The sequence below is a fragment of the Artemia franciscana genome, chromosome 7 (assembly GCF_032884065.1).
Source record: "Artemia franciscana chromosome 7, ASM3288406v1, whole genome shotgun sequence".
Classification (NCBI taxonomy): domain Eukaryota; kingdom Metazoa; phylum Arthropoda; class Branchiopoda; order Anostraca; family Artemiidae; genus Artemia; species Artemia franciscana.
In genome coordinates, this window is record NC_088869.1 from 24841061 (window position 1) to 24866866 (window position 25806).

General features: G+C 35.8%; 2 protein-coding genes across 4 annotated transcripts in view; both read right to left on the reverse strand.

The window, feature by feature from the left end:
- Nucleotides 1-6021, reverse strand: part of LOC136029038 (protein stoned-B-like) — a 69681-nt gene extending 63660 nt beyond the window's left edge. Inside the window, exons 1-2 of the mRNA XM_065707072.1 lie at nucleotides 4194-6021; nucleotides 1622-1811 (exon numbers count right to left, since the gene is read on the reverse strand). Of these exons, the coding sequence (XP_065563144.1) occupies nucleotides 1622-1811; nucleotides 4194-6021 (2018 nt within the window). The remainder of the gene's footprint in view (nucleotides 1-1621; nucleotides 1812-4193) is intronic.
- A 23-nt stretch (nucleotides 6022-6044) lies between these two features.
- LOC136029040 (protein stoned-A-like) lies at nucleotides 6045-23692 on the reverse strand. Of its 3 annotated transcripts, none has more exons than XM_065707074.1 (3): nucleotides 23574-23692; nucleotides 19182-19356; nucleotides 6045-7408 (listed from the first exon to the last, which is right to left on the reverse strand). In XM_065707074.1, the coding sequence occupies exons 2-3, from the start codon at nucleotides 19329-19331 to the stop codon at nucleotides 6050-6052; spliced, it is 1509 nt and encodes a 502-aa protein (XP_065563146.1). In that variant the 5' UTR covers nucleotides 19332-19356; nucleotides 23574-23692; the 3' UTR covers nucleotides 6045-6049. The 3 variants fall into 3 exon arrangements, with proteins under 3 accessions (XP_065563146.1, XP_065563147.1, XP_065563148.1); XM_065707075.1 differs by lacking the exon at nucleotides 23574-23692 and adding an exon at nucleotides 21803-21912; XM_065707076.1 differs by lacking the exons at nucleotides 19182-19356; nucleotides 23574-23692 and adding an exon at nucleotides 11956-12054.
- Between the last annotated feature and the right edge of the window lie 2114 nt (nucleotides 23693-25806).

Sequence of the window (25806 nt, forward strand, 5' to 3'; positions counted from 1 at the left end):
GCTACCGTCTAGGTTTGATGAGATTCGATATCACTTTCACAACTTCTCTTGATGGTTATATTTAATAAGTCTCTCCTCTTTCCCTCCTCAGCTCAGATCAAAGCTCAGATCAAGTGCTGAACCCTAAAAAGCGTAACTAAAATACTTCTGCCCAACCAATTTTACTTTGTATCCAACAACCCTATCTTGTAAATATCCTGATGACAAGAATTTAGAGACAATATTTCTTCAAACAGGTCAGATCAGGTACGAACGCAAAAATTCCAACCAGGACACTTGCTTTAGCTTCCTACCAAGTTTGATTGAGACACAAAAATCATCCTGGCAGAATTCTTAGACTAATTGCGGAGATAGTGATTAGAAGAATTTAGGAACTCTACTCCCCCACACAAAGACTGATTTCAGACCAGATATGGACCTCCAAATAGTGCAACTAAGACGCTTGCTATTTTTTCTGTGAAGTGTAGCTGAAATTCAACAAATTCTTCTTCTATATTTCCGGTGACAAGAACCATCCTCCTAAATTTCTATCACTTACAGAGGTCAGATTGGGTTCTGATCTCCGAAAATGGTAAAACTAAGGAACTAGCACTTACTTCCTTACAAAGTTTGTTAAGATCCGAACGTCCCATCTGGTAACTGTCCACCCAACAAGAAATTAAGGCTGAAAGGCAATTTAATTACGCAGCTAGTGCACTGGCTTATGCTTCTATCAACTTTCGGTCGAAATATTAAAGGACCTTAAGGCAGACATACAAAATTAAAAATTCAAAACCCCCTCCCTCCAAAGTCCAATATCAGGACGATCCTATGAGCTGGGTCACAACAAGGCTTTTTCTGCTTAATATCCAGGCCCTTTTCCATCCCAATACGTATATGACATTTGAGAAAATTTGATCAAAATTGAGAATTTCATAAAGTTGAATCAGAATTTGGTGTTGTCAGACAGACTTGCAAAGACTTATTTCCAAGAAATGTAGAATAAATTAAGACTTTTTTTAATATCGGTAGACGAACAGATAATCTTATACTCTACACGGCTCCGATATTAGATGATTCCTTAGAGGCTTATTTTCGGAGCTAGGATAGTTCTGTTATGTTTATTGCTTATGCTGCTAAGTAGACTGAAAAAAAATGGTTTATTTATTTCTCTGGAAATTACTTGACTTCTACTTCAGCTTCTAAAGTGGTCGTGTTCGCCAGCATAATAACTGTATAGACTATTGAACCAAATGAGACATCGAAAAGCAGAATAAAATTATCCGATCCAGATTTCGCATATTAACGTAGTTAAGTATAAATCTGATTTCGCAAAAAGTGTTAATAACACCTTTTTAGTTACAACTGGTAGCGATCTTTATCGCCAAACGAGCCAATATTGACAATGTGTTCTGCTTGGCCACTAACATCTTTTTGTAATTTTTAAAGTGGGGGTTTGAATTTTTCGATTTTATAAAACGCATAGCCATTTGCCCAAGTAAGAAACTCGAGTTGTTGAATCAAACACCTTAGGCTCGATTAGTATAGAATGACGCTAATACTTGCTGAAGTTCTTTTACTTATTCCTTAAATATGATAGAGTTTACTACTAAAGAGGAAATAAAATGTATATTAGCCATACCTAATAACAATACCGATGCCTTCCTTTTCTTCCTCTGACCCTTGATTGCTCAAAGAGTGGGAGGGTGTTCCTCTTGGTGGTGCTGGTGGGGGTGCTGTCATGGCAAGGAATTCATCAAATCCTTCGGAGGTACCAAACCCAAATTCATGTTGTTGATCAGAACAGGAAGCCTTGACATCACCGCCCCAGGCTTGATCCGTGAAAAGAAAACAGTCTATAATTAGCCAACATATTTGTGGAAAATAAGAACATTGATACGTGGGGAATATATATGTTAACCTACATAGATGAATAATCGAGAGATTTTCACAATTTTAAAGGAAAATTGGTGAATCATGCTATAGGTATGTGGCAAGAACGAACCGTACTATATGTTGTGTAAAATGAGTAAACCACAACATGAAATACTTGCGAAAAGCGCATTTTACAGCATAATCATACCAAAAACCAAAGGATATTTTTACGACTCATCCAAAATTTCTAAGAACCAAAAGAGAATTTAAGAAATACAATACACGGAACAAAAGTAAAAACAACAACGGAAAATCGAATGTTCAGAAAGAATGCACATAAAATATGCCGCAACAAGTCTACAAAAGTAACTATATTTTATAATAAATCAAATAATCCCAAATCTCTCTCTTTCTCTCTCTCTCTCTCTCTCTCTCTCTCTCTCTCTCTCTCTCTCTCTCTCTCTCTCTCTCTTCAGGAGTGTCAATTTATGGGAAGGGCATTTGCCTCCTTATTTCCCCTCTAAAAAATTTTGAAAAATATCTTTTTTGTGGTACTTTAATATTTCATTAAATAATTAAGAGAGAGTCAAATTTGCCCCCCTCAAATAAATTTTTGTGATTTGACACTGCTGTATCCCTCTAATGTCACATTTGTATCTTTTTCCGAAAATACTGTTTACCAGAAATCCACTCATTAAAATCTTTCCCTATTTTACCATGTATTCTTACTCTTCTGTCGTGGTGCAACATGAAAACATGCGAGAAAAACGTCTTTTATTTATACATTTGTATAAAACTTATTTACTTTACTTAAAAGACTTCACTCTAAAAGCGAAAAGTATCCCTATTTTAGAACTTCGATCTTGTGTCGTATATGGGTCTCCATTTAGTAGGTCTAAATATCATACCAACCAATATAAGTTTACCTAATGCATTAAACAACATTTAATTAATACAAATCCATAATTTGACTAGCTGACTAGTATTATTCGACAAATATATTCAAATAATCTAATAACGTTTGAGTAATAGAAATTTATCTTGTGTATTTAACAACCTTTAACTTACACATTTAACAACAAATGTATATTTGTTGAATCTTTCCCTATATGGCGTCAAATTGGGTGGAAAGGTCATTTGCCCCCTAGATTTTCGCCCCCTCTCTATATTTGAAAAAAAAATTGTGGGGTGCTTCGATTTAAAATGGTCTTTATATATTGAAAGGAGGAAGGCTGCTGTCCTCTTAGAAAATAAAATAAATTACAAAATTTTTCAATAATCGAATAAAATCTGTTTTAAAATTGATTTTCTTTTTTACGGCCAAAGAACCTCTTTTAATCTTCGCTTCCTTTCTGGAAAAGTTTTCCTGGCTCATGCCTCTGGAAAACTTACGTTTCTGCTCTTGCATGTTTGGACTTCATGGATTTATCTCTTCTCACTGCAGTAACAAGTTAAAAATATATTGGCTCTTCAATGTTCCGTAGAATTTCTTATAACAATTTCACTTCATTTGTTTACGAGAAAAAGCAAAAACTTCTTCATGGCAAACCTTGGAGATCTTTTTTTCTAAAGATCTTTTAAAATTAAACTTGCAAAGAAAAATTTATTGGTAGCTTGTTTAGACATTTACCCATTGACAGTTTAACAAGAAGTGATGCTCAGTTCTGTTATCACCAGGCATAAATTCTACTGGAATATAAATATGGGAGGTTAAAAATATGTAAATAGAATTTCGATTTTCGAAATTGAGAATATCATCAAGGAGATGATAACAAAGTAAAAAAAAGCAAAAACAACTTCTTGAGCGGAGATAATTCATCTCATTCCTTTAAGCACAAGGATTGACAAACGAGGTGTGCAAATGATTGCACTTCTACCCCTCTCGCTTAGAATTCTAGACATTTTATTATTATGTAATCGTCTATTATCCTTTTATTAAAATTTCTACTTTGGAATTACGTGTCGTCCAGTTTAACGTGGCAACTAGTATTGCATTATGTTACTATTCATTCTTCGTTATACAAAAAAGTATGAAAACTTTGTATGCTTAGAGAGACGGTTTTGAAGTCGTTAGATATTTTGGGCATTTTTCTCTTTAAGCATTCCTCACAAGCAGGAATATACAAATTTACATATTTTTCAAAATTAGCAATTTGTAGTTTTAATTTTTTTTTTCACTAAGCATAATAGACTTTCATATTAGAACAATACCAAGTTTTCGGTAGTATTTATGAGTCTTCTGAAACACGAGAGTTCCTTGAAGGGCTTATTTTCAAATCCCTCCCCCTCCTCCCGTCCGTACATCCCTGAGCAGATCGGTTAAAAACATGCATAATTACCTGTAGGCTGGTCACCATTTCCGAAAGCTTTTAATGGGTCACCATCATAATGAATCGCGCTGTCAAAACGGTTTTCAAAGCCATCGAAATCATCTTCTGCTACAAAAGGACTACTTTGACGAGACGTGTTATGAGACTCCAAAACTTCATCTGGGGTTGTCAAATGCAAATTGTCTTGAAATTTATCTACTGGCTCTTGTGACAGGACAATATTGTATTTTTCAATTGATTCATCAGATGTTTTTGTAACCTCTTTTGAATCTAGAGGCGGGGCACCAAACAAATCGCCACTATAACTAAAATGTATCTCTTCGACTGATTTTATTTCACCTGATGATATAGTATTATTTTGAGAAGATTGAGTTGCCAGATTATCCTCAAATATTTTACTAGGATTTAAAGGAGCCTCATCTATTAGCGCACCATTACTAGGGGACATAATAGAATCTGGCTCTTCTCCAATGAGACTCCTTAAACTTTGCGAATTAACTTGCCCCTTAATGTTAGGATCCTGCTTCTGACCACCAAAATCATTACTACCAACAGGGGTGTGGACCCCGTGTATTTCTTGGCCTAGATCCCACTTAGGTTCTTCATTTGAAGACAGAAAAACTTCGTTGGCATTTTCAGAATCATTTCCTGTTTCTGAATGTCTGGATAAATCGGTAATACTAAAAAGCTCACTGCCAAAAGAGCCATGGACTGCTGTATTTGGCGGAGCGACTATTTCACACTCGCTGCTATATAGACTTGGCCCACTAAGTTTATCAGAAATGCCAAAAATATTAGTGAAGATATTAGAATCGTTTATTACCTGGCTGTCTAATGGTAGGTCGTCTGATAGCAAATCTGTCACAATTTCAGTTTTTTTGTTAAACAAACTGAGAATGTCTGCATTAGTCCTAGCCACCGGTGCCGTATTATTAAAGAGATCAATCTCTTCCACCGGTGGCTCAAAACTGATTTCCATTTGGGATAGTGGTTTTTCCAACTCGGAAACAAAATTCTCTAGGATATTTTTAACCTCAGGTGGTTGACCGCCAAAATTTTCTTCCGAGACAGTTGCACCTGGTCTCTCGCTCGGGCGGCTAGGTGGCCTACTTGGGGGTCTGCTGGGAGGTCGAGGGGGTGGTGGCCTTGGTGGTCCTTTTTCCTGTAAAAGCTCTAATGTCGGACTTGGTGAGGGGGAAGGAGAATGGGATCGAGAGCCGGGAGTAGGGCTTGGTGCCATTGCTCCAAGCCGATTAAGATGATTGGAGTTAGCCTCGAGGGTGTCGGTAACTGCACTAATCAGTTCCTGCATTTCATCATAAGGTTTGCATTGTTGACGAGACGGGGGTCTACTTGAAGGTCTGCTAGGGGGCTTCGAAGGCCTTGAGGGGGGTCTAGGAGGCGGTCTTTTTTTCGGTGAAGAATGTGGTGACGCTGTTTCTATTTTCGGAGGCTCTTTGAAAATAACTTCCGTCAGTAAGTCATTATTAGCTTCTGGGAATGTGACAATAGTGGATGATTGCTCAACTCCAAAGAGAGGCTGGTCACAAGTGAGGGTTGCTGTGCTATATTCTCCTTCAAATCCCATAAGCCCTGTTTGTGCGTTTGCAACTTCAATATAAATACTTTCATTTGTAGGTACAGACTTAACATCAAACACATTCATAAAAGGGTTAGACGACGAAGTCTCACTCACAAAAGGATTCGAAACCTCCCCAAATGGGTTAATATTTGGTGTTTGTTCACTAAGAAAGGGATTAAGCGCTTCCTGAGCAAACGGATTACTACCCGAACTGTCTTCAACTAAAAACGGATTTTGAGCATCCATTGTAGTCATTACACTCTTATTAGCACAATTACAAATATCACAAACCAGTTGTATCGAATGGGTCTCTTTCCTCTATCTTCACTTCTTGCTCCTCACAGATGCGAAAATCACTATCCAAGATTTCCCCTTCCTCTACTTTACAAATTACAGAACTATCTTCTAGTGAATCAATAGTTCCCAAGTTCACTGATGACGTATCGAATGGATCACTATCCCCTTTATTTTCTACAGCGATAGAGCACACAGGGAAAATTCTGTTCGTGTGGTCGGAATTTATCTCCTTTCTTTTAATTTCACTATAAATGTCACCTGAAGAGGATACTTTTTTGCTGCCTGGACAGGAAAACTGCTCAAAAGACTCTCCGCGGGGTCGAGTTGGTGAAAATATATCAAATAAAGAAGGCGTCTTGGAACTACTTATTGGCGGGGGTCTCAGAGGAGGTAACTTGTCCGTCCGTATAGAACAATTGGAGTCTAATTCTACCTTTCTGAGAAGTTCTTCAGCGGGAGAAGTATTAAAAGGGTCGTCAATTTCTTCTAGTACCTTGAATATTTCTTCGACCGGTAAAAGTCCATCAATATCCTTAGTAGATACTTCAACTTTTCTGTGCAAGGACTCGTAAGCTAAATCAGCAAATTCGTCATTGTCTCCTTGTGAATCTAAGTCAAAATTATCCTCCTTTATCTTGCTTTCGACTTCTGCCTCTGTTGGCGATTGATGTAAGCTCCTTGGTAAGGAAACAGTAGGAGAAATGTCAAGTAAACTTAAAGGAGATGTAAAAGTGCCGTTGGAAATGACGCTTTCTCCTAAAAGAATAATATCTTCTTTTCTGTTTTGTAAAATTAATTCTTTCGGTTTTGATGAAATACCAGCCAAGACCTCAGCTGCGTTGCCAAGTGTAATCAATTTCTGTTTCTTTTTTCTCTCACTTTCTACAGGGAGTTTACCGATAATTTTTTCGACATTCGCCGTATCAAAAGGGTCAGGTTCCCCATTTAAGTAAGTTGGGCTATCTGGAATATAAACTAGATCAACGTTAGTAACGGCTTCAATAAAGCCAGTATCAAAGATATCTCCTTCTTCACTTTGATTCTCAACTTCTTCTTGATCAAGATCTTCTTGTACAATAAACGGATCTTCAAACTCAGCTACGGATGAGTCTTGTATTTTTTCTCTTTCCTCTTCAGTTTGTCTTATTTCTTCATCCTCGTCAAACCCGCGATCAAAACCAATCCAACTCTTATCAGGAGACGATGCTTCGTTCTCTTGTTTTAGAGCCTTTGCAGTTTTAAAGCGATCGAGATCTCCTTGTGTTTTAGATATTGCTGTATCTACACTGGCTGTTAGTTTAAAAAATGATCTCCACTCTTCACTTTCTTCTCTCGGTTCTTGGTCCTAAAAATAATTACTAGATAAAAACAATGAGATACTGAGATCAAGTAAACTGAAATGACGAATTAAATAGTATTTTTGTATTATTTGAAACGAATTAAATTAAATTGTATTATTTTTGAGAGTATTTTTGTTTTACATTCAGCTAAGTGTCCTAAAAATACCAAATTTTTCCACTTCGAACTTTTCCTTTTGCTTGAGACTACCTTACAACTAAAAAATTATACATTTATTTATTTTTCTGCCTCTGGCGACGGAGAAACGATCTGAGACTTTAAAAATAACCGCTTTGAACAGGTGTACAAGTGGGGGGGGGGCAATGGCCAAACTCCTGTTTCAATTAATTATTGGCCGCTTTAAATTTTACTTGAATACTAAATTAAATTTATGCACTTTTTAAGATTTATTTATTCATCTATGTCAGTATCTGTTATCTTTATGTTTGACTTAAGTATTAATTTTGATAACTATTCATTTTAGCTTCCACTTATTCTATAATAGTAATTTCGGGAAGTTTTGAGTTTGATTTGTTATAGGACATTATTTCTGCTGGTCTTAAGTTTAATATGGCTCTTTACTTTTCTTTGAAAAACTTCTCTTTAGCGTAAGTGTTTTCTTAAATTAATTTCTGTTGGTTTTTTTTATTGCCAAACTTTTGTTATTGGTTAATACGAGAAACATTTATTCACTTTGCCGTATCTTCGAATTAAGAATTAATATACCCAATTCAAATTTATAAGTTTTAATTAGCGGCTTTTTATTTATTTTGACATCCACCAAAAGCTCACTGAAATCTTCAACTACATGTCATTAGCCATTTCAGAGATATTACAAATAGGCCCTTCTGAAAACAGGGATGCACAGTGTCTTTCGATTCAGTTCCACATCCCAATCAGTATTTCCTAAGCCTTTCGTCTTCATAATCTTAGCCGTTCCTTAAATATTACCGCTATGCCCATTAAAAACTAGGCAGCACATAGTTTCATTAAGTTCGACACCCCCTTAACATTCATTGAATGTTTCAACATGGTACACTTCCTAGGCTGTTCTTGAAATATTGAAGACATCCTGTTTTGAAAACCTGGATGCATATAATGTTTTTTTTTCTTTTTTTAGCATCCCCCTTATCATTCTAGGAAAGGTTTAGCCTATTACCGGTAGCTGCTCCCGAGATCAGTATAGATACACCCAGATACGCTGTTCTGGCAACTTGGATGTACCTATTGGGTTTTTTTATTTAGTACAATATCCCTCTCAATATTTACGGAAGTTTTCAAGCAACCTTTGCCATTCATAGGATATTGCAGATAAGCCCTTCAAAACCTAGATACACTATACCAGTTTGTACCTACTTGTATACAGTACTAGATGCAACTACTACTACTACTAAGACTAAGGGAGTGAAGGTAAAAATTCAGGTTGAACTAAATCAAACCCACTATATGCAGGGAGGTTACCCAAGGAGCGTATCTGTGAGATTTTAGGAACGGTTTAGAGTATTAAGTTGAAAATTACCGGGCATGTTGTGAGTGAGGGATATTGAACAAATCAAAAGGTTATATTTGCATGCTACTACTGCTACCACTACTCTTATTACTACTGCTACTACTATTACTATTACTACCACGGCTACTACTACTGCTACTACCACTACTACTACTACTACTAGTTCAACTACCACACTACTACTACTGCTACTAGTACTACTAAAGCTAAGGGTAATAAGCTGAAGTTTTCAGGGAATGTTAATAGTAGTAGCAGGAATATTAGTAGCAGTAGTAGTAGTGACAGTAGTTGCAATAGTCACATCCCCCTCATCATGCCCTGAAAGCTTCAGCTTAACATGCGAAGTCAATCCTGAGATACTGCTGATACGCCCTTTTGACAACGTGCATCCACTTAGTGCTCTTCAAACCCACACTCTTTACGCTAAAGTTTGACTTTTTGTCCAAATTTTGTAAGAAAATATAGAGCGTTTAATTGGAATATGAAGTGTTTTTAGGGCACGACCAAATTCTAGCACAAAGAGAGTTGAGCTTAGGATTGGGCAGAGCTATTCTTATACAGAATAATCAAAGTAATGCATGACCTGAACCAATAGTAATCGAAAGTCCAAAATAAGAAACTTGATAACAGTATATTTAGCATTAAATAAAAGTATAGCATTAAAATGATGTCCTTTTCATCGTGACTGATTAAAAAAAAACGTTCCGAAAAAGAAGTCATTCAATGAAAAATAAAGAGCTATATTAAACTTGAAACCAGCAGAAATACATTATCTATAACAATTGAAACTCAGAAGGACCAGAAGCTACTATTAAAGAATAAACGAAACCCAAAACGAGTAGAAATTAAATAAACGATTATAGCAAACAAACATTGAACAGGTGCTAATATAAATGAATAAATAAATCTTAAAACGAGTAAAACTTAAATTGGATATTCAAATCAAAGTTAAAACAAACAAAAATCACTACAAACAAGAATTTGGCTATTGTCCCCTTTACTAACTATAAAAGTCTAAAGCCTACTGCGTCATTTGTGTTTTATTGAGAACTATATTTGTACTGAATAGTCCTTGGAAAGAACAAATAAAATTAAACTGAATATTTGATATATAATGATATTAATTGCTGAAAGCTCAGGCGTTCAAGATTTTATTTCACTGTAATTTTGAGTTTTGTTTTCAATGCCGTAATGACATGACCAAATATTTATAATATAATTCGTTTTCATTAAAGCGCCAATTACGTAATGGGCTTTAGACTTTTTCAGCTAGGGAAGGAAACAGCAACCAAACTCTTGTTTGTAATGATTTTTGTTTGTTTTAACTTTGATTAGAATTTCAAATTTAAGTTTGCTCGTTTTAAAATGTGTGTATTCATTTATATTAGTATCTGTTGTATGTTTGTTTCCTATGATTGTTTATTTGATTTCTGTTTGTTTTTGGATTTCATTTATTCTGTAATAGTAATTTCTTGCCAATTGAATTTTGATGATTATAGATAATTTATTTATGCTGGTCTTAAGTTTAACATTGCTCTTTACTTCTTTCCGCATTTTTTTAAAAATATTTCTGTTCGTTTTTGATATGATAAACGTTTTCGTTAACATAAAATATGATTTTTTTTTTAAATCAAAGTTTCGATGTGCAACATTTCTATAAAAACTTCCGTGAAAGTAGTTACAACTATCCTTAGAAAGTAGATGCAGTAGCAGTTGCAAGCAGTCGCAGTCATAGTTACAAGTTGTCGCAGTTGGAAGTCGTCACAGTTATAGTCAAAACCTGTCTCATTTTCAGCCGCAATAATAGTAGTAGTAGCAGTGGCCATGAAAGTTTCAAGTTAGTACCTCTACCTGCTCCTAAGATATTGCAGATATGCATTTTTGATAACTTGGATATATATATATATATATATATATATATATATATATATATATATATATATATATATATATGTATATATATATATTATTTAGCTAAACATTCCCTCAACATTACCCAAAGTTTTGCCTCAATATCCTTAGCCTTTTTGAACACCAAAGATCAAACATTCCCTCCTTTCCTAATGATTAATCCTACATGCAAAAAATTGACAAATTGGATAACTTACATTCCTTGGCTTCAGGGTATGTGGGAGCATGATATCTCCAGAGGCTTAGCTATTAGATGTTGTGGATATTTCGAATAAAATGGCTTTTTAAGATCTCTATAAGTGTTTAGAGTAAATTCTAAAAGGTTAAGCGGGGGGAGGAACGTCTGCCCTTCGTTCTTTTTCAACATGGGTCTCAACATGTCTGGGGGGTCTACCCCTTCCCCGCCCCAATAGCTCTTCATCTTTCCCTGAAATTTTATACTTAATACACTCAGCCGTTCCTTGGATATTGAGGATACGTCCTTTGGAACTCAGCACGCACATATTGTGTTTTATTGTGTTTGGCATCCCTCTCCAAAGTTGCGGGATGCCGTCATCCGCATAGGCATAGTTATCGAGCTTTTGACTATTTTGAACAAGATGTCCATTTCAAATTTTGATCGAATATTTTTAGAGGGAGGAATACTAAAAGCCATGAGAGGGCCTCCATCCACTTTTAAACATTCCCCTTAACATACCCTGAAAGTTTCAACTCAATACCTTCAGCAGTTCTTAAAATATTGCAGGTCCTCCTTTTTGATAAACTGGATGCGCATAGTGCCTTTTGATTTAGGATAATATATCCCTCAACACTCACTAAAATTTCATCTTAATACTCTTTTAGGATACACCCAGAATCAAGTTATTTTCCCTTTTATTAATGATAAATCCCACATGTAAACAATGGGTAAACTGCATAATTTACTTTACTTAATTAATTTACTTACTTTACTTAATGCTTTAGGCTATGGGTGCATGGCGTCCTGTAAAGTATAGCTATTAGACCTTTTGACTAGTTTGAAAAAAATGACAATTCAAAATATTCCATCGGTGTTGAGCAGAGGGGACACCTAAAAAAAGCAAGGAGGAGGGCTGGTTGCCCTAAAATCTTTCCTCAACATCTACTCGACATACCATGAAATTTTCAACTGAATACCCTCAATTGTTCTTTAGCTATTGCTGCAGCTCCCTTTTCACAACCTGCAAGCAAATAGAGCGTTTTGACTGTTTTCGGTATCCCTCTCGACACTACCTTAAAGTTATACGCTTTTAAAGTTATAAGTTTTTTCTTGGAGACCGAATATCAAATATACCCTTTTTTTAATAAAATCCTTATTCCTTAACAATTGGTAAATTGAACAACTGATAGCCCTTGCCTGGAGGCTGGGGATGGGAGGTTTGTCAACCTTGGAGGCATAATTATTTGACCTTTGAACTATTTTGAAAAAATGACCTGATAAATTTGTTAAAGGGCGTGGGGGCCGGGTTTCCCTTCGATCAGTTTTGACTCTTAACAAGGGCACTAAAACTTTTGATTTCCAACCAGTTTATATAACCACTCCTTTCATAAGCACCTTATATGTTAACTATAAGCAACTTGCATAACTTACAGCCGATTCCCTTGGGAGGGGGCAGGAGTATGTTTCAAACCTAAAAGCAGAGTTATTTGGCATTTGGACTATTCTGAATAAAATGGCTATCTCAAAATTTTGTTCAGATGCATTTGGGAAAAAAAGCGTGTAGGTGGGGCAGGGGTACTGTTTGTTTTCGATCACTTTCGATTCTTTAAAAAAATATAACTTTCAATTTCCAATAGAACGAGCACCCTCCTAAGTTTATACGATCATCCTTTCCATAAAAACCTTAAAAGTTAATAATGAATAGCTTGCACAGCTTACAGACCTTGCCCCGGGGGCTGGGGAGATTAGCGAACCCAAAATCATAGTTATCTGACCTTTGGATGATTTTGAATAAAACGAACATCTCAAAATTTTGATCATAAGTATTTGGGGAAAAAGGGCGTAAGGGCTCTTTGCCCTCCCATCACCTTTGACTCTTATTAAGGAAACTAGCGAAAGAGCCTCATCCAAAGTTTACACGACCACCCCTTCCATAAAAACCATATATAATAACAATGGGAAACTTTTATAATTCACAGTCTTTGCCCTGAGGGTCTTGGGGCGTTTCGTAAGCGCTGGAGGCATAGTTACTTGATCTGTGGACTCTTTTCAATGAATTTGAAATCTCAATATTTTTGATCGGACGAATTTGGTGAAAAGAAAGTATGAGGGGAGGGCTAGTTGCCATCCTATTACGTTTGTCTCTTAAAAGGGCACTAGAACTTCTGAGTTCCAATCGAATGAGCGCTTTCCGAAGTTTAAACGACCACTCTAACAATGAAGCCTCATGCCTCTTTACTATAGGCAGGTTAGGTTGCCTCTAATTAAAAACATTTAAAAATCATTAATTCTGAAGTTACAAATCAAAAGTTGTTAGCATGGGAAAGTCTACGAAATACTAGGAAAAAAAGGAGACACACCCATCGGGGATGAATGAAAATTATATTATCAAATTCAGTGTGCCCAAGAGCCCTATATCGGAGGTGCTAAATTTCTATTTGCAAAGAGAAAATTTTCAAATTTCCACGATGAAGCTTTGTCATGGTTATGTGCTTATTTGTTTGTTATTGTTTTCCTTCTTTTTTTTTCTTTTTTTTCGTTGTGAGACTGTACCTAACCAGCAGTCAAAAAACCTTAAGAGAGGGTTCGATCGAATGGAAACTTAAAGATCTTGTACATTTTTTTAAGTAACAAAAGGGATGCCACAGCAAGGTGCCGATTTCGGCTATTTTTTTCCCCAAACCAACGAATTGGTCTGACTAGGTTGAAAATGTTATCGAACAAAAATTCTGACACGATCAATCAGCTTAGAACAATTAGCCAAAATTTGTATACATAGATTCACATTTTCACTAGCAGCGTTGCCATGCGGTATCGCATTTTTTCTTAAACACATGTTTATAGTCCACGCAAAATGATTGGGTATGATAGAGCATGTAAACTTTGTTGTGCCGCAGCTACCGGGAGAACATCACCCCTTTTTTGGAGGGATTTGTGATTGAAGCCTCAAAAATGGTATTGGAGGGCCAAATGATAAATTTTTCATGTTGATCCTTCAGAACATTTTTGAGGGAGCATGCTTCTAAAATCATTTCACTAGAAAGCATATATTCAGAATGAGCACATCCATGAATACATAATAATAATAAAATAGATTCTGAGGGGAATCTCTCTTGTTGCAATTCATAATAAAATAAAAGATCACTTTCATATAATCTCCTGCACAAAGACGAAAGAGTCGAGGGCCATTCTTCAGCAGCAATATCTGTCCAATGCCCCATCCCCCTTAAAAACACTATGCATAACGGCCTTAAAAATTGTTTTGGTATTTCAGATCCCAGTCTCACGAAAAACGATTTTAATAAGGCATATTTTACAGCTCTGATTTTCATTTTCAAAGCAATGTTATTTGTTTTTTACTACAATCTCCGTGGTTCCATAAACATGTTGAAATACTTCATTTTACATTCAACATTTTGATACATTCGTTACATCTTCGTTTGAATGCTTCAAGCGAGAAATTTATATTACCTGGTCTTGGAGGCTATTCCAAATGGCGACAGATTATCAGGTGAAGCTCATTTCTAGGTATTCTTGACGGGGGGGGGGCGTACAATGTTCAAGGCATTCATGTTAGGATGCGTTTCTAGTGAATTGCTCAAAATGCTTTACTCTTTCAGAAATCAGCTTTGGTAACTCCTCTGATGGAAGGGGATGCAGGTATTTGTAAAAGACCTACATGGTTGCCATGTCCAAGCAATCTTGGATCAATTGCAAGAGTTTGGCATGCAGATTTCCAGGAGTTGCTCTTGAGGATGCTCGATTTTGAGCTAGTTGGAGAGGGACGATATCGCTTTTTGGAGAATCAACATAAAGAGGGTATGCATATTCCTTGTATGATTTGACGTGAACAGAGACAAGATGGACTCGTTGCGAAGGAGGTGTTTCCATCTTAGCATAGCTTCCTGGGGCTGGTCCAGCCCATGTGAGATCTGAAGAAAAGTAGACTCCAAGAGGGCGTAGTGTATCTAATCTTTTTATTACCACTCCTTTGAAGATTAAATAATAAAAAAAAAGTTTTTTAACTGAAAGTAAGGAGTGACATTGAAACTTAAAACGAACAGAAACTACTCCGTATATGAAAGGGGCTTTTCCTCCTCAACGCCTCGCTCTTTACGCTAAAGTTTGACTCTTTCTCTCAATTCTACTATATAAAACAGTAAATAACTTTAGCGTAAAGAGCGGGACCTTGAGGAGGGAACAACCCCTTTCATGCACGGAGTAATTTCTGTTCGTTTTAAGTTTTAATGTCGCTCCTTACTTTCAGTTAAAAAACTTGTTTTTTTTTTATTTCTGAAGGCTTTTGAATTAATGTATGTTTGATTTTGGCTCTCCGCAAATGAATAATTAAAACAAAATTTGCGTATTAATTTGTTATTTTGCTAAATGGCTTTCTCTTATTTATGATCAGACGATTTTGAGCAAAAGGGTGGGGGAGGAGGCCTAGTTGCCCTCCCATTTTTTTTGGTTACTTAAAAAGGCAACTAGAATTTTTAATTTTTAACAGGCGTTTTTATTAGTAAAAATTATACGTAACTTACAAATTAACTTACGTGAAGAACTTCTATATTCGTATATTTTTATTATGTAAACGGGAGGGTGTTTTATTATGTAAATCAGAGGGTCACAAAAGCTGTAAAATAAATAGTTGAAATTACTAAAAATACTTTAGCGTAAAGAGCGAGGGATTTAGGAAGAGATTGACCCCCCATATGCATGATAATCTCTGTTCGTTTTAAGTTTTAATGCTGGTCCTTATTTTCAGTGGAAAAAACTCTTTCATATTTATTTTTTCATTGTTTTTTTTTTTAAATAGTGCTAGAAAATCCTACGCCCCCTTCATGAAATTTCTCTTCTCCCATGACAGATTCCTCCAAGGGAAGATCCTCCTAAGTAGCCCCCTACCCTCAACCCCCCCCTCCCCAGCCAAAAAATTTCCTGATAAGGTCTGTCCACTTCCAAATAACCATTACTGTATGTAAACGCTGGTCAAAGTTTGTAACTTGCAGCCCCTCCCCCGGGAAGTGTGGGGGATTGGGTCAGCCCCAAAGACATAGTTATTATGGTTTTCGACTATGCTGAGCAAAATGGCTATCTCAAAATTTTGATCCGTTGATTTGGGGAAAAATGAGCAGGGGAGGGGGCCTAGGTGCCCTCCAATGTTTTTGGTCACTTAAAAAGGGCACTAGAACTTTCAATTTCCGAAAGAATGAGCCCTCTTGCGATATTCTAGGACCACTTGGTCTATACGATCAACCCTGGGAAAAAGCAAATAAACACGCACCTGTGATCGGTCTTCTGGCACAAAATACTAAGTTCCACATTTTTGTAGATAGGAGCTTGAAACTTCTATAGTAGGGTTCTCTGATACGCTTAATGCGATCCTATAACTTTTAGGGGGTGTTTCTCCCTATTTTCCAAAACAAGGCAAATTTTCTCAGGCTCGTAACTTTTGATGAGTAAGATGAAATTTAATAAAACTTATATATTTAAAAATATATATTTATATATTTGAATTTTTAGAATTAAAAATTTAATTCTTTTGATGCATCTATTTGTATCAAAATTCCGTTTTTTAGAGTTTTGTAAACTTATATATTTAAAATATATATATTTATATATTTGAATTTTTAGAATTAAAAATTTAATTCTTTTGATGCATCTATTTGTATCAAAATTCCGTTTTTTAGAGTTTTATTTACTATTGGGCCGGGTCGCTCCTTACTACAGTTCGTTACCACGAACTGTTTGATAAAGTCAGGACGAGTCTTCATATTTTATGACTTTGAAATGAGAGGCCCTTTTGTTTTTGATGCCTTAAAGGTGTTAAGCCACGTATCCGTCCACGTCTCAATTTTTTCCAAGGCAGCCTGAAGCTTTTTATGGGGGTTTACTAGGATCTTTGTCCTTTGCTATGGAGATCATTGTCGTCATGTTATCATCAATATGGTGAGATTGTATCGCAAGGTTATCCCCTACGGCCCTAGGTCGCTTACAAACACCAGGAAAATTTGGCAAAAGAATAATTTCCTGAGTTTCCTTCAATAATACTGGGCTTATTTTTGAAATGAAACTGTCTTTTTTCTAAAATGAACTCGTAATGAGAATTTACAAAGGAAGCCAGCAAGCCCCTCCCCCTTAAAGTTGTCAAACAATTTTGGTCCTTAGTTGTATAGATTAGGAGTAAGCGTTTGATTCTGTTGATAGAAGAGCTTTAGCAAATACATTAAAGTGATTAGTGCTATATACGAGAATAACATTGCTGCGGTTAAGGTAGGAAAAGAGGTTAGTAGAAGATTTTGTATTAAATCAGGAGTTAAGCAGGTTTGTGTTCTATCCCCTTTTATATGGATCATTTAGATGGACTTTGTCTTAAGGAGCACAGGAAACGCAATGGGAGACCACGGAATCAAATGAGGAGGATAAACTCTCCTGTACACAGGTTATGCTAATGATTGAAGCATCCTAGATGAAAGTGTGATCAAAATGAATGAGCTTTTAGAGGTTTTGCGAGTTCAGGGTGCTAGAATAGTTTGAAAATTAATGGTAAGAAGACTAAGTCACTAAGGCTAGGAATAAGAGAAGATGAAATGGCGTCATGGGGTAACGAAAAGATTGATCAGGTGGGCAGTTTCACTTACCTTGGTAGTACTATTTGTAAAGACGGTGGGAGCAGTTAAGATATTAAAAGCAGAATAGCCAAGGCTCAGGTGTTTTTTCACAGTTAAAAAAAGTTTGGAAGAATAGGAAGATAAGTCTGCAAACTCAGATTATAATATTAAGGTACGGTGACGAGAGTGGCCAAAAATCGGCTGACTGACCATATTTCAAACAGTATGCTGTCGGAAAAATGTGGTTCAACCTCACTTTCTAGCGCAATAATGAAAGAAAGGTTGAGATGGCTAGGGCACGTTCTGCGGAAGGATGACAGATTGCCGGAGATCATCCTTGTTGGCCAACCGTGTGGGGCAAGACGTAAAGCAAGTCTTCCTCGTCTAGGCTGGGGGGTGTCATAAAGAAAGATTAAAAGGAAATTAGAACTTCCTGGGATGGTATAAAGAGGAAGGCTTTGAATAGATTGGATGGAGGAGGAGCTTGCGAAGCTGTGTTGGCCACAGGTGGCTTGGTGCAGTGGTGAGTTGTTAGTAGTAGTCTTAGTAGTAGCATATACCTGCTGATAGAAAAATGTACATGAATTAATGAAGCCTCGATGGGAACAATTGAGCTTACCTTTGGAACTTTTTTAGATACATTTCTTGGCAATCAGTTACTACAAACCCATTTAAAACTGATTTGTCACCGTTCCATCTTCTTGATGCTAATGATGATGCAGTTTCAATTTGATCGGTAGCTTCCCTCCGAAGCTCTTAAGCTATAATCTAGGGTACGTAATACATAAAACATTCGGGAGCAAGTAATAATGGAAAAAAACGGTAGGAACTAAGAAATTGTAAAGAAAATTAATCGATTTTTTCTAAGATATCTGGGAGATTAGGTGTCAGCTTTTGGTTTTCTAGTTTTTTTTAAATTTTTAATCAAGCTCTACAAGATATGGCAACATCGCAACATATAATGTTGCTACACAAGGTACTGCTTAATGGATGCTACTATAATGTATTAATGGTTGCTACTATAATGGATGAGATAGTGTGATCTTTTAGGGTATCTTTGGAATCATTTTGGGAAGGTACATAATACAGAAATATTCGGGAGTATGTAATGATGGGAAAAGAAACGGTACGAAATAAGAAATGGTGAAGGAAATTAAATGGTTTTTCTAAGATTTCTGGGAAATTAGGTGCCGGCCTTTAGTTTTCTGAAATTATTTTTTTATTTTTTTTTTAATAAGCAATACAAGATACGGCAAGATCGCAAAATAGCTCTAAATAGTTTGGCAACACAAACTAGAATCTAATAATAGATGAGATAGTGTGACCTTTTTGGGTATCGAATACCTTTAATCAAAGAAAAATTCATCGAATATCCCAAAACCACTAAAAAATATTATTCAATAGCTCATTATGAACCTTACCATTACAGCCAGGGAATCAGGCAATCAGGGAATAAAAATCATTCAATTCGTAGCATCGATATGATATAATAGCTAATAGGTGAAGAGACAATAATAAGAGATTAGTAAATACTCTTTCTTTTTATTTTCTTATCTATTGAATTATTTACCTTTACAGAGCCTTTTTCTTCGCCTGCAAGTTCTGCTTCCTCTTCAGCTTTTTCACGCTTTAGTAGCTCAAGCTCTGCTCTATCCTTCGCTTCTTCTTTCTTTTTCTTTTTCTCAATACGTTTCTTGGTTCCTTTTCCAAGTTTGAGCATAGTTTTCTAAGCTAATACAATGCACCTGGAAATAATACAATTCAGAAACAAAATAACAGATGCTTTTAAACTTTTAATATTGTAAATACAAATTAATAATATTAAATACAAATTAATAAAAGCAATCCTATCCAGTTATGAATTGGACATTCAAAACAAATAAGTATGTTGCGTGGACGATTCGTTCTATTTTTAGGGCTTTCTACTGAGGATTGCGCGCTCTTCTCTGGTAAGATGGGTTTTAATGTTGCTTTTAAGGGATTGAACATTAGATAAACAAACTTTGAAGCCCTAAAGTTCCTTATGTTTTTTTTAAACAATATTATGTTGCATTATATCTAAATATAATTTTGATCGATTGGGAATTTTTTATTTACAAAATGCTATTGATTTTAAGTTTGTCAGGATGCAATAGCATCACAATCATCTTATTTGTCATGTTTTGCGTCTATTGATCCCGAAAAACAAAGGCTGGAAAATAGTTTTCTATGAGACTCTAACTGAATATGAGGTACGAGAGTTATCGATCTATGAAACAGTAAAAAGAGACATTGGAACTTAAAACCATAATGTCAGATCAAGTTAACCTGTAAGAGACACAAAGATTTTTACCCTAGAAAACCTAAATACGCGAGTCTTATGAATCTATTTGTGACTCTATGGCCATATGATAGTGGTTTTTTTGGCTGGATTTCTGGAAATGACATAGTCTTGGGGTTTACCTATTAATTAGTTTCAAGCTGGGATCGAAGAACGCAATTCTGACAGCAATTTATTTCAGCCATTATCAGAATCAATGTACAAGTAAAGAGAGACGCGTCTACCTTTTATTTCTCTCCGGTCTCAGCGTATAAAAGGGACGGTTATAAAAACTTGGAAAGAGGCTCATTTCGATCAGATATTGAAAGTTCTAGCGTGTACCTTCTCAAGGCGAAAGTAATTAGAAGGTAAAAGTCCCTCTCTCGTATTCTTTTTCATTCCCAAGCACCCCCGGTGCCCCCTTCTAATTCTTGAAATACCTACTTCACTCAGATTGAGCGAAAATTCCAACAACCGTTTCCATCGGTGGGGATATAATCCACGCAGCCCATGGTTAAGGGCTCCAAATTATGTAACTGGCCAGTATTCACAGATAATATTGGTTGAATAGGAGGGATGGTCACACCTTATTAAAACTGGAGTCTTGAAAGGAATTCAAATATGTATCATTGAAATTAAAATCGAACCCATAACCCATGAGAAACACCCGACGTGCCTCGAGCACCTCTTCATATCCCGATAGCATTGGATCAAACTTCTGGGATGAACATTTTGCCCAGAATAGTCGAAATACTCGATAAATATGCCATTGGAAATGGTGTTTTTCAGAGGTTTCTGCCATTTCTTAACACAGCTAATTAAAGCAGGCATTGCTATCCTAATGTTAAACTCTAGCACAAACAGCTTGGTTTGAAGTGGTGGCAGCCCCCCCTTTTTTATTTATAGGATAATCCAAAATATGATATTGAAAATGGAGAAAAATTTAATTTTAAATTTTGGTTCAACTAATAGTAAAGCTTGACATTAGAATTGAGAACGAACATAAATTATTTAATTAAGGGGGCTGCCGTCCGCTAAACCCCTTACTTTCTAATAAAGTTTCCAATTAGTATTATAGGCACTTTACATAAAGCCAAAGTTAAATTTTTGTAGAAAGAGTGAGGGGTTTACGAGGACGGCATCCCACCTCATGTATAGGGAGAATCTATTTTCGTATTGAGTTTTAACCACACTCTATACGTTAATTTTTCAAAACAAAACCATTTTTAAGTTTAAGTTTAAATTTTTAAGATTTTATTCAAAAATAAGCAGATTTTAGTGTATTAAGTTTTAAAAGTATACATTAACTTTAAAAAGTGTATTTTAGGTCTAAATTACCCAACTTCCTGCAACAGGTCTCTTGAATCGATATGAGGGGAAAAAATATAACCTCAAACCTCTATATATTTGGGCCGAACGTCCAATATTCATACTCAGGAGTGGCAGTTTCCCTTTTAATGCAGCAGTATTTCGAGCGCAAAATAAAACACGACGCTTCTCTACTTAATTACACAGAGTCTGGAGCGTGGGGGGTAAACTCCATGAAATATATATATATATATATATAACGTGATAATGGAAAAGGAGGCAATCTTACAAACACAACGGACGGATTATATGAAAAAAAATAATGTAAACAAATTCACCAAAATTAAGACATTCAGAGAGGGTGAGGGTGTGCAGAACGCCTAAGCCCCCCCCCCATCCTCCCTCTAAGTACGCAATTTCAACATTCAATTCAATAAGTCAGATAGTTTTATGTGGTAGATCTAATGTAAAATGATCTCTTGTCCACAAATGATATGCTTTGGTTTTCAACAGCAGAAACACTTATTTAGCTCCATTAAGAAAAATTCTTATTTGGAAAGATCCCAATATTGAAAAGTACATACGTTACTAACATATTTAGCATTTCCGCAAAAACCCGGATAAACAAAAGACCAGACAACCCCATGGAAGTCACAACCCGGGAGAAGACTCTCCAGGGGTTGTAATGCGAAACTCTTTAGAAAATAAACTGCTCTAAGTTTACAGAAAACACCTTTAGATAAATTTAGACCACCTGTGAGCTGTGTCAACACCTGCTAAATTTGGAACAAATAAATTTGCAGAACTTGACAGTCGTCAGGTAAAATACACATATAGATCGATTTAAATAATATACATGTACTTACAAACCACAACCTACTTAAATCAGATAGAAAAGTGTAATATTTTACTTTTTGATGATCTGTTTTGTTTTTTAACAAAACGAAATGGTCAAAAATTGTAAAACTTGCAATCTTAACTTACGGTTTAGATAAATTTTACAAAAAATGGTTATAAAAAAGTAAGTGAAAATTCACAACCCTTGCGAAATCTGGGTTTTAGTTAGACTTTTCGACATCTTGTATTTGGACATATTGAATAGACAAGAAAACCAAACATTATCAGCGGTTACATTGACGAATTGATGTTGGCCACTGTGGAGTAGCTATATAGGTAAGCAACTTAGCAACTACGACTATGAAAAAAAAATGTTTTCTTAATAGTTTGACCCCTCGCTCTTTATTGATGAGTGTTGGATAACAGACTATTTGGGAGGTAGTTGAACTTTGATAATGGAGCTTTCAGGAATAAACTCAACTTTTAAATGACGCCCCAAGAAGGAGTTCTCAAGCTAACACCTATACTCCTTCTCACCCATTTTTAAGGCTTAAAAGGTCGCACTGAAGATGACTATACCTGTCTTGCATGGCACTACCCAAGATTTTTATTTGAGGGATGTTATTTTTCGAGGGGGGGGGGGTTAAAAAAATTTAGGGACCGCATCAAACTTTGTTTATGTAGATTTTGCCCATTTTTCTATGAGTTGAATTTTGAGGGGTTCAAACCCACTGCCTCCCTCCATCTGGATACGGCCTTGCTGTCTTGACTTGGAAGAAGAAATTACCCTTTATGGTCTGAGTCTACTTCTGTGTGACCTTATGCCTTTAACACATAGTTGCAATATTTGGGTAGGATTTTAAGTCCCATCTGGATTTTATTTTAATTTTAGAAATATGAAACATGTTTTTCAGTCCTTTAAAGCCTTATCAGTAAGAATTTGGCAAAGGTGTAAAGTTAAATACAAATTCTTTGGCCCGAATTTGCGCTCTAGATATTTCTAAGAGTTCTATTCCGATAAAATAAAGTTTGTCCGAGTTTTATCAAATTTAAGAGCCATTTCGAGGAGAAAGTGGGAGGTAGATATATTAAAAGATCTTCCTGGGGGATAGTTTAGGCTTTTGTTTCGTTCCTGAAATTTCAGTTGTCTAAATCAGACGACTGAAGCTGCTTTCTAAGATAGTAAAACTCCAGTGTCTAGAATCCTACCTTGATGAATTCCTACTATGTTGATTAGATTTATCTTTGTTAGATCTAATTTGTTAGAAAAAGTGTAAATCGCAAAAAAATATAATTGTTAAAACGTGATAAACAAGATAAAAATAAATTGGAGGAATTTTTAAAAATCAAGCCTATTCTTGAAAATCAGTATTGAAAGCCAAAACGGAGAGAAGATTAACCTTAAAATTACTTGAATGTACTAACAAATGATAAAAGTCATTTATTATGAAAGCAACTTAGCAGTCGACTTTGTTGTTTTGCTATCATAAGCATTTGAAAATAAATCAAATTTCTTACCGTTATCCTTAAGGGGTGCATTACTTCCTACCATCAAAGCTGCTACTCAAGTAGAGTTTGTGTTTCTACTAAGAACCGTTGCTACGTGACGTCAAGTTAACGATTAGTGACGATATTTCATTCATTTCTGCGCAAGAAAAGACTTCGGAGATTCCGACTACATTGATTAAGACTTTATTGATTATTTCTCCAAGGCCTTTATCTGAGAAATGGGTGATTCACGCTTTGCCTCTTATAAACTAAAATTGAACTGCCCGAATGATTTGGTTATTAAAGTATTAGGATTCTGGATTCAAGATCAAGGCAATAAGATTGACCTAGTAAAGAGTGATATGTCCCCCATGTTTTTGTTTTCTTTGTAGAGGATTACCAAATAGAACGAATGGTCATAGCAAGTAGAGAAAGGCGGATGTGATCTTGATTTTGGAGGTAGTGCCTCTAAGAGCAAAAGCCGACTGGAGGGCAGCCTGCTATCTTTACAATACCCACTACAACCCCAAGTACCCCGAAAGCTCAGCATGAAATTTAAAAGTAGCCATTGAATAAAGTCTGTCCAAAGGCAAAACAAAAGTGACAACAGGGACAACATGAATAATGCAGTCTCAGGGATAAGCGCTACAAATCATGCAAATAGCCCATTCGTCGTTGTTACGCTATAGAGGAAAGGTAGAAATATCGTTTCTTGTTGACAAAAGTTGACTTTGCATGTTTTGAGGGTACAAAGTGGAAGCTTGACTTTTGAAACACTCCTCCTCCTCCCTAGTTTTGCACCCCCTCCCAATTTGAACTTGTCTCTCCACTTTGGTCACAAAGGGATGATTAAAGGGTTTTTGAATAGTTAAATTTATTGATTGAATATCGTTTTTGCAGAATGACTCTCCTAAACAAACACACCAAGTACTGACTCCACAAATGGTGTTTAGACTCACCAGAGTCTAAACGCCAATTCAAATTTCAAACGCAAACGTAGATCTTGATGCCACCTTAATGTGCATAGTCATGCACTACCGTATTAGTCATAAAAATTAAAGTAAAGTAGTAAACTAAAATTAAAGTAAAAATTAAAGTAAAATTTAAAGTTAGTCAGTAAAAATTAAAGTAAGTAAAACTTGACGCTACTGGGTTAAGTTATAAATTATTAAAGCACGTGTTTAATCAGCATTTTGATCATGTTTCGGCAAAACGCCCTAAATTGAGATAAGGCAAAACATACAAGATCATCCCTTTCTAAAGTGAACAATATCATCACAACATGATTGAGTGCAGGTGGTCAATATACTGATCAAAGAGAATTAATAAAACATAAGAAAGGTAAAAAGGTAAGAAACGTAGAGAAAGGTATATCTAGTAGAAAATGGAACTATTTTACATTACAATATTATTACTTTGTGATAATGTACATGACATTATTTCAATACAATATATCTATTCACACTAATATATTATATTTTTCTTTATCAGTATTAGACTCTTAAGGTTTTCGAAGAAATTAGGAACTTTACATATATTTGGGTATTAAACCCTGCCACAGTATCGGTAGGGTTTATAATAAACATTATAATATAAATACTTTCCTTTTTGAAAAAACATCAGCTTTGACAGTGGGGGACACGACCCATTCCATGTTTAGGTTCTGGTTCCGATTAAAGAATCCTCAAAAAAAGAGCCCTTGACACAAGTAAAAACCAAATATTCCTTTGCTTGTCGTGGAACGTCTTCAAAACATTTTCTAGCTGCCAAAGCAACAAGGCAGGACCCCCACATTTCAAGTGCTGCTCAGATATTCCGCAGCAACCCGGCGTGCGGTTGGTTTTCAGTCTCTTTATAGAAAATGTTGGAATCTTGTAGTGGATCAAGGGGCTGCTTTACAATTCTCTACTTCTTGTAAAAACAGTTGTATTTTCACTCTTAGAAATTAGAGGTTTTCCCATTAATTGATATTTTTTTTCCAACTTTAAAGAAAAAATAAATTAGTCTGGTCTACTCATTCAGAAAGTCTCAATGAAGCCATTGAAACTTATTCATCAAAGAATCTGCTCATGTCTGTTGTTAATGCACATTTTACTGCTAAAGGAAAATATTATTGGCTTTCAAAGAGGTTTCTTTGTCATTTTACATCAGCACCAACCAGATTCGCACAAACAAACTGGTCTGACGAAAGCGTTGTCTATACCCCCCCATGATTACCTCGAATCATATTGACACCCTTGGTCCAGTGACCACCCTAAGATTT

Bases quoted from the DNA above. Each gene is read 5' to 3' on its own strand.
- LOC136029040 (XM_065707074.1), bottom strand. From the start codon at position 19,331: ATGCTCAAACTTGGAAAAGGAACCAAGAAACGTATTGAGAAAAAGAAA. The intron at 7,409-19,181 runs GTAAATAATTCA...AATTATTTTTAG, and splicing joins AAGAAAAAGGCTCTGTAAAG to GACCAAGAACCGAGAGAAGA.